Consider the following 9578-nt stretch of genomic DNA (forward strand, 5'->3'; position numbering starts at 1 on the left):
AACATGTTCCATGTAATACCTGATAATTAACCAGACCGGCCCATCCAACAAGAGATGTGAAATTTTCATACTTAAAAAAGGAAATGTTGATGTGATAATTGCATGTTATCCTCTATATATGTTGTAATAGTGAGAAGAAAAAAATGGATTAATATTGAAGACAACAAATAAAAAGTCTAGGGTTTTATTTAGTTGTGAACCAAACTTAGAGTCTATGAATAGTATAAAGCACAATAGTATAATTAAAAAAAAATAAAACTCAGTGAACGTCACATGACTCAGGCAAAAGCATCGAGTCAGTAAAAACTCAGATTGACTCAAACTTGGTTTGATCATTTCTTAAACCAAAAGAAGTCTTCAAGATTCTTGACCCAATTTTATGTTTTTTTTTTTTTCTCTACTCTATTCTGGGAATCCCCAAGTTAAAACCTGATTTTCCAACTATTACACAAGCAAAATAAGATAGCAGCTATCCATGTATAATAGTGATGTAGACCCATATGCAAGTAGACTTGTAAACTTTCCAGTCTTGATAAACATAGTTTGGGACTTAAAACGGTAGGGCGGTTTATCAAGTACAGTACCCAACTATAACCAAGTATTAAGTGCAAGATGAACTCATTTAAGCCTTCTGCAGCTATCCCTGGACTTCGGATATGTTAACCCAAGCAGTTTTGATTATGCTCTAGTCAGATCAGATTGGACCAGATCTGGCTTAGTTTTGTCCACCCTCACTAGGCCACACTCCTTAGTGATGGGATTGATGTCCATGGGCCTTCAAAGGAAATTTAGCCACTGAACAGGGATGTCTCTTCCACCTCCATCTTTGAGAAAATGGATCAGCTGCCTGGTCATACAAGTCAGCATCCAACATCTATCCTTTTTGTTTCTAAATATATTCCTTTTTATCCTTGTAATAGCAGAAAAAATGACAGGTGTTGGTTCTTCAAGGTCAATACGGAACTTGATGTGAACCGAACAAAATCAAATAACTCAAACCAAATAACCAAGATTTATACGAACAAAATATAAAAAACCAAAGAGGAATCAATTAAGACCGAACTAATCCGATATGGTTTAGGCTTGAGGTTATAAAAATTAAATAAAAAAATCCCCACCTAGTCGCACACTCTTACTCCCAGATACAGAAGGAGATGAAAAGACTACCCTGCCCCTTGATTAGATGCCTATGCACCTCCCCTGGTTGGTCCCCAAGCGACCAAGTAGTGATCCCTAGCCTAATTAAGGAAAAAGATCCCCAACCTAGTCACACGCTCCTATGAGCAGCCTTAAACATTATTTGGATCAATTTGGTTTTGATTTGTACACATTGTATTCTGAACCAAACCTACACCCTTGACACCCTTAATAAGCATATCCCATACGTATGAAACAGTTGGAATGGCCAATCTTCCTGTCACATGGTGGAAATAGACATCAATATCTTTACCAAAAAAAAAAAAGCCAATAAAAGGGGACTGATGAAAGTAGAGCAATCTAAACAACATTTTTCACTTCAGATCCACGCAGCAATGCCTCTCTCTCTCTCTCTCTTGATTTCTTTTCCCGAAGCAGATTACATTAGGAAGCAAATACCCCCAAAGTCAACCCGAACCAGCCCTAGCCTGCCTTGACCCCGAACAGATCTTGGGCTGAAATTTCAGCCCATAGGGTGGGTTAGGGTTGAGATTTTCAGGCCCTACGCAGGGTTGGGTTGGGCCTGGGCTGAGATATCCCAGCCCAGCCCTATGGGTTTGGATTGAATTAAGAGACCTTAGGGTTGGGCTGGGTTTTCCCAACCCGGCCCATTGACACCCCTAAATGCAACAGACTGAATAAGATAATAAATATTTAAGCTGGTTAGGTATTTCATTGAAGACACCAACGATAACACCTGAAATTTTTTAGGCATTTGGCATCAACAGTAAGATGGTAAAAATCATTCTCTAAATAACAATAACACCTAGTTTCACTATATTAAACATGTTCAGTCCAAATGGAGTAGTACTTGACAGTGACAAAAATCAGAAAAGCAGAATTATTACAAAGATACGACAAATTGCTTGAAACTATGAACTATTAATCCTGCCACCATAAATCTCATCCGTTGCCTACAATTCTCTAAATTCTGTGCTCAGCTGGAACCATTGCTTCTAGGCCGAACATAAAGCATAATTTCAATGGAAAGTTCCATTGCACTTCATGGTAGTATGGAGAAAGTTCATTTCTGCACACACATGTTGCGCCAATGCTAGCACGCTGGAGCAGATCTTGTTCAATGCTATCAATTCGCCATAACTGCTCTGAGAACACACGGGGTGTGCACAATATTACTTCAAATTTGAGCTTGCGGGAATTGGATTCCTGATTCTTTGGGCAACTTTGAGTTCTCTCAGCACCCTTGAAGGGAAGAGCTTGCAATTATTTAGCTTGCTGGATCTGGTTCACCCTCTGCATCTGTCTCACCATCTATCATACCTGCCTCTACTTCCACTTCCCCTTCCACTTCTGACTGTCCAGCCTCCTTACCCATCTCTGTATCAGGGCTCTGCTTCTGATTCTCATCAGGTGTTGGAGCCCCACTCTCTGAGATATTGACTGAGGCATCGGTCTCAATTGGTGCTACTGAGTCCTCCAGATCAGCATTTACTCCATTTTCATTTTCCGCAGCAGTAGTATTCTTGGAAAACCAACAGAATAGAAGTGTATACATGAGGAATGCTTCATTCTTTGAAGAATTTAATATAGGAGTCTTTTAATCAACTAATCGAAAAGGAAGAATCATAGTAGACATCATTCAGTCAGGGCAAGCTATTCCGTGTAAACCTGTCCGAGAGGAAAATGAAAATCCTAGAAGACTTGCATCTATGCCAATGAGTAAGGTCACTTGATCAAGTTGGGACTAAAAGCTCAAACTAGAATATCTTAATCCTTGAGACTCAGTATTCCCAGACATTCATCAAAATTTCCAATTAGCCATCCACATCCTAGAACAAACTAAATGGTAAAAGAAAGGGGGGGGGGGGGGGGGGGATTTTAAATGCATGGAGGGCCTACTGCTGAGTGACCACTCTCGTTTTTTATTAAATCACTTTTTGCGTTGCAGGTCAACAGAGTGCCCATTCTGGGTTTGCTGGGAAAGGTTGGGTCAAGACATTTATCCAAATAAAAAAGATTAGTAGGCCATCCTAATAAAATGGTGCCAGTGTAGGGAATCATTTAAATACCCAAAATTGGGAAATCATCTTTGGCTATTCTCCTATCCTAATATCGACCTGTTGTCAGAGCACATGCACAAGTAGTTCCCTCCCCCAACAAGAGAAAAAAGCTTCATATTTCTTAGTATGGTTTGGAGAAGTTCAAGGATGATAGTTTCTCAAGAAAGGAGTCTCTATAATGCAATTTAAGAAGAAATTTTCTACCATACCCAAGGATAAAAGGAGAATATTCCTTTTCTATGTATATAACCAACTGAGGGCAACTCCCGCCCGACTCCCCCTTTTATCTCACTTGATAATACTCACTAGTTGTTGGCTGCATTAACTGGACACAAAAAACAGGAGCCATGTGCATGTCCTAGACTCATTTTTAAAGTACAAATGCAGCACCTGACTTCCATCGTTTCCTAAATCTAGGTGTTGTAGGAGGTTGGTCATCATGATTGTGAAACATCTTCATGCTCAGAAGAAACATGATTTGAGACCAGAGCTCACCAAGGTCATTGAGTAAAACATAGACACTTTTAACAACCTTGAAGCAAAAATACGAGGTAAGTATTGTCTACCAAGTTCACAGTGTCCTTCCACAAGAAATAAGATGATTTAATCAGAACCTATAGAATGCCATGTCCTGCTGAACATACCTGTTGTTCTTCCACTTGCTGAGTAGCACCTTTTGCTTCTTCTTCCTTCTTAGCACGTTTAGACCTCTCACTAGGCTTGGCATGATATTTGGAGCAGACTTCTGATGGTAGAAGTTCTGGAGGCACAACCCCTTCAATACCATATTCAGTAAACTGCACAGATGCCCATGTCAGCCTCATTAATGATGAAAATAATTTATTCATATTTACAACATCCATTGTCTCTGTCACAAAATAAATCATACTCTGGAGAATCCTTCCAAGTCTTGTCGAGCTGAAAACCGGAGGCCTTTCCAGCAATAGACCTGCATCTCACAGAAACAATCCATTTTAAATGGCATTAATGGAGGCTGTGGAGGTTTATGAAAAAAAACAAGATAAGAGAACCAAGTTAATGCCTGCTATGAAGTATACATGGTGCGGAATGGTCCAAATATGCCACCTCTTAGCATGGTTTAAAATGTTTACATTCCACTCAAATTGAATGGATCAATCATCAGAGACATTAAAATGAAGTTTGCATGAATCATGGCTGCTAAGGTGCCAAGGAGAGCAAAGACACTGGCTGAAACTCATTTTTTAAATTTCCTGATTAGAAAAAAGGTAACTTATGATGTAGATAAGTCACTTGGGCTTATTTTATTGCAAATAAGCCTTGGGTTGTGTTATGTATGTGTTGGGCCTTTAATCCCATGAATTTTCTTTGAAATGGGCCACTTTAATAGGCCTAAAATATGGGTAGAAGGTAGGAAAACGGGATTTTATTCATTAGTTTAATTAGTCGCTATTTAATTCAATAAAGACCCATTAGGCCGTTAGTTGGTTGTAAAATCCTATATGGACTATTAGTTAGTTAGTCATACTCCATGTTGGAGTCATAAAGTCAAGTCTTAGTCCTATTTTGAATTCCTAATTGTAGTAGGAGTATTTAGTCATATTGGGAAACTAGCTCCTAGTATTAGTATGATTGTAAACTTCCCCTCTATAAATAGAGAGACGTATGTACCATTATTGGACAGATTTGAATATAAGAAAGTTTGCATTTATGAATGAAAGTTTGCAACTAAATGCTTAGAGCAGCTGAGATAGCTGTGGGTGAGAAGCCCAGGTTGAGATAACCACTTCCTTTATTCTCTTTCACCCTTCTCAACCCCCCATCTGTTTTATTCTTCTTTCTTTTTTAATTTATTTGCTGTGACATTCAAGAGGTATAGTTCAGATTTTGATAAAAGTCTCCAGAAATCAGAACCGGTCAGCAATCCTAGTGGAAATAGGAGAGAGATCGATCTCCTCTCTTTCTCTCTTCTGTACTCTGTTCAGCCAGGTCTTTAATCAGGGTATTCCAGGCCTCATAAGGGTCCCACAATCCTTGCCTAGTCACTGTTGGAAGCATTCAGCTGTTGTTCTTGAAGGTTCTTCTCAGTTTTCACTCCTAGGTCAGAAAATCAAGAAAGCTTGTAACTTCACAACCAGCCGTCAGAATCCTCTCAACTTTGGGGGTTTTTGTACCCTCCCTAGGGACTATCTACGCCTAAGAATGCAACTCAATCGGACTCCGACAGCCCTGGCCGTACCTCTCTCTCTCTCTCCAGCTCTATAGCAGGTCTTTCTCTCTCCTATCGAATTAGGTTTTGGGATGATTTTGCTCCTATATGGGTATTGTATCCTTCGAGATTTATTTGATGATATTATTTCTTTGTTTCTTACTCCTATTTGTATTGTTTGGGTTATAAACTGTGGAGTTTGTTACTTGTAATCTACTCCTGCATTAACTTAAATTCCAGAAAATACATAAAATATGATTAAATTTTCTGTTTTTGCCTTTTTGGTAGAAAAATCATGAAATTTTATGAAAAATATTCCTGTTATGTTTATCAACTGAATGCGATGATTAATGTGTTGTCCCATAGTTTTTCTGGTTGAATAATACATTAATTACCAAAGAGAGGGAGAGAGAGACAGAGACAGAGAGAATATACAAGGGCCCCAACAGGAAAGAAACAAAGCTAATAAAAAGCCTCATGGTTAAGTTCGTCTAGTTTCTAAGGTGCCAACATGTACAGATGAGATACTCTGTGCATTGGCAGTCATATAAGACTTCAAGCGCACAACTTATGTAATTTTCTGTACTAGATTATAAATGAATTGCTTTTAGGCTTAGCTTGCTGCTCCCTAAGATCATCTCAGAAGAGCAAGGAGCTTTCATAAAAGGCTGAAATAATTGAAAAAACATTTCATTTCTATCGCCTATGAGTTAATGATGGATCTGGATAGAAAGGTGTTGGGCTACAGTGTTATCATATAATTAAGCTAGATTCAGATGAAGATGCCACTTTGCAGTAAAAGACCGAGTTTCTATCGGATTAGATCGAATGAACTTGGATTGAGCTAGATGAATTCTCAATCGAACTCTCTTCTTTTTCATCCTTTCTTGAGGCGTTGTAAGTGTTTATGATGACAAGGAACAAGGTAGCAAAAAAACATTAATGCGGAGGGCTAGGAGGCTGTAGGATGGAGGTGGGCAAACCCCAAGACACAACAGTGAGCATATTCCTTAGGGAATCCCTTATAGAATGATATGGAGCATGACGAGCTTAGAACTAACATTAGAGTAGATGCCATTTCAAACCTTGTCAAATGAATGGGAGTTGGAAGTTCATCTTCGAAGATTGCGTTCCATCCAAATGTGGTTGATGACAGTGCAGAAAGCGAGCTTTCCAGCAATGTCACAAATAAAGTTCCCTGAAAAATGGCATATCAACCAAAATCCACTCTCTGAAGGGGGAGAATTCTTCTCTTGCCGTGCCAGTAGCTACTAAGCACTCTCTTCCAAACTGTGGAAGAGAAAGGGCAGCAGAAAAAAAAAAAGTGATTTGAGTCTTCTATTCCATTCCAACACAGACAATGGGCTGAAGGGACATGAATGTGCCAGTAAATGAGGAAGGACTGCGTTGGGAGGCCAGTTAGAAAGACCTCTCCAGTCTCCAGGATGTGTTGTCACATAGTTAGTTATTGTTAACTAGGTAATTTTTTTAAAAAATTAGGATTAACTGGAAAAGTCATATTTATTGCTAATTAACATAATTTTAAAAATATTTTTGTTTGGAAAAAATTTGGGATTAACAGGAAAAATCAGAATCGACTTCCTAGTTGTTTTAGAAGTTCTAATTGATGCATGCTTGGATGTGTGGCCTAAAAAAAATAAAGTTAATTACACTCTTGAACCTTAGATAGAAGTAATGTTTGTCTATTTGTTCCGTATTAATTCACCAGTGTAAGAAAATTGCATCATGGCTAAGAATGACGGGGATATAGCACACAAACATGGCACACCCTGGAGTAGAGACAAACAAAAAACACAATGATAGGTGGTGGTGGGGCCCTATGATAGAAGGAGAGCATTTTGGAGGTTACTTCAAGGATGTGAAGCAATTGCGCATGCTGGTCCTAGTAAGGTGCAGAAGTTAGGGCTGCCCGCTTAAAGGGTCTCTTGTCCATTCCCTATTTAGCTACCAAATTACCCCTTAAAAAATATGGGTTTTTACAAGTTTGCCATTCCCCTCTAGTGCTTGAACTTTTGTTGGATCAGGTGGGCCCATTGCAAACTCAAATAGGGTATCTTGACACCGGTTCCTCATTAAACACCTTTATGTCCAATACCCTGCTACTTACCAAGTACCCCCTTGGACATTCTGGTTAATTACAGTTCTACCATTCCCTACTATTTTTTTTGTACCAGTGCTTTATATGAAGATCCAGCCATCAGATTACCGATAAATTTTGCAGTCATATTATTTGTTTGGATGATCACTACACTTGCTCAACAGATCTGCCAGATTGGATTAGTTTTTTATTGGGCTCCTTGGTAACCTGCTAATTTGGTGGGTGGTGCAAACCAGCCGGTTGATCAACTCAATATTTTGGAGTTTATTGTTACTGTCTGCAAGGAGCATTTGACCAGAATTTGGGAGACACCAGACTCTCTGGTTTTGGGTTATTAATTTATTACTATTCTGCCCTGTTTGTGTCTTGCGTTGGAATTCTTTATCTATTTTGATCTGATCCGTTGCTGCCATTGATGCTATTGCAGCTGCTCCTAATTATTGGATTTATGCGATGATGATCTTTCGTGATGCTTGTTACGTATGATGATCAGTTATCCTTTACTATCCTCCCCTGCATTATTGTCCACGTATAGCACTACACGTGAGGAGATTGGAGTTATGATCTAATATTTGTAGATTACTATCTACTGCAATCAGCATAGTGTCATCAGCTTATCTGCTCGTTGGAAGTATCAGCTGCTATTTGAATATTATTATTATCTGTGTGTGTCATCTACTGGTTTGTGTTATCCGCTCTAGTCATCAGCTGAAAATTATTATTATTTGGTTGTTTGTGTCATCTGCTCGTGTCCTCAGCAACAAATGTATTTTATTAAGATGATTACTTATTTGTAGCAACCTTACATCATAAATCCATTCAATCGCTTCCTTGAGGTGAAGTTCGAGATCAAAGTCAACTCAAACAGGAAATGATCCTTCTCTTCTTACTAATGCTACCATCCTTCTCATTCCCCCTCCCCACAGTCACAGTGAATTTAAGGCCAAACTACTACTACAATTCCTCCCCCATCTCCCAATACACCAACAAGTAACAACTACAATTAGTATCACACCAAAAAGCAATAGTTAAGAACAACCGGATGGATTCACCTGCAGTCAAATAAATCTAAGATTCACTAAATGATCAATGGATTTAGCACGATCGTGTGCCACAAAATGCAATATCATTGATAGAACATACCAACTATATTAAGTGGACCAAAATGTTCATTTAATTGGTAACTGCACTCAGCCAAGAAAGAATTGAGAAAGAAAAGACTTTTACCCTGTTGTTTTTATGGTGATACTCTGCTTCTATACCAGCTGATATATCCATCTGCAATTTAAGACAACAGAATCCCAATTGAGATAACAGACCTTCAGAAAGAAGAAAAAAATGATGGGAGGGTTTTAAATCTAATATGCCAATATCAACTTCATGAAAGGCTAGACGGTGCTTACATCTTCGGCCATAGGTTTCCAATACTCCATTACAGAAGGGGTACGGACACGTTGCGAATCAGTCAAAGCATTCTGGACTTGCAAAAAACACCAAAGCATGAGCAGTACAAAAACAATATCCAACAATTGTAGAAGAATCTGTCATTATGTAATGCAGCTTCATATATAGAAGAGAAAATTGTTTTGGAGAGAACCACAGCAAAAAACCTACAATAAATATATAAAGGAAAGATCACCGGAGAATTTTTTTTATTTCCAATGACTGGTCCATAGAGATAATGATTTGCTACACCCATGTTATAGATATGAAACGTCTAAACTACAACTTTATAAACATTCAGAAACCAAGCTGGTTTCAAGTACAAAACCTCAAAAAAATCAATTTTACCGGATCAATATGGAGGCATTAAGAATTTCGATAGCCTCGTTATTCATTAAGTAGTCATCTTCTATGTATCCTCACTCAGTTTGCTTGCCTCCCTGACAACATCCATTTCCATGCAACTTTGATTCTCCCCTCTTCCTTATCAGAATACACTGTGGCCACTTTCAGGGTTCACTGTATCCCAGGAAACCAACCTTGGGTTCATATAGTGATTAGTCTCAAACCAAGATAGCTGAATCCACCCCTCCCTCAACCCCCCCCCCCC

General features: G+C 38.8%; 1 protein-coding gene across 1 annotated transcript in view; it reads right to left on the reverse strand.

Moving 5' to 3' along the window:
- Window positions 1-1947: 1947 nt before the first annotated feature.
- Window positions 1948-9578, reverse strand: part of LOC122077860 (THO complex subunit 1) — a 44044-nt gene continuing 36413 nt past the window's right edge. Inside the window, exons 15-19 of the mRNA XM_042643761.1 lie at window positions 8929-9000; window positions 8753-8803; window positions 4108-4167; window positions 3863-4015; window positions 1948-2680 (exon numbers count right to left, since the gene is read on the reverse strand). Coding sequence (XP_042499695.1) covers window positions 2426-2680; window positions 3863-4015; window positions 4108-4167; window positions 8753-8803; window positions 8929-9000 — 591 coding nt within the window. The 3' untranslated portion in view covers window positions 1948-2425. The remainder of the gene's footprint in view (window positions 2681-3862; window positions 4016-4107; window positions 4168-8752; window positions 8804-8928; window positions 9001-9578) is intronic.

Source organism: Macadamia integrifolia, chromosome 5 (genome assembly GCF_013358625.1).
Source record: "Macadamia integrifolia cultivar HAES 741 chromosome 5, SCU_Mint_v3, whole genome shotgun sequence".
NCBI classification, from domain to species: Eukaryota; Viridiplantae; Streptophyta; class Magnoliopsida; order Proteales; family Proteaceae; genus Macadamia; species Macadamia integrifolia.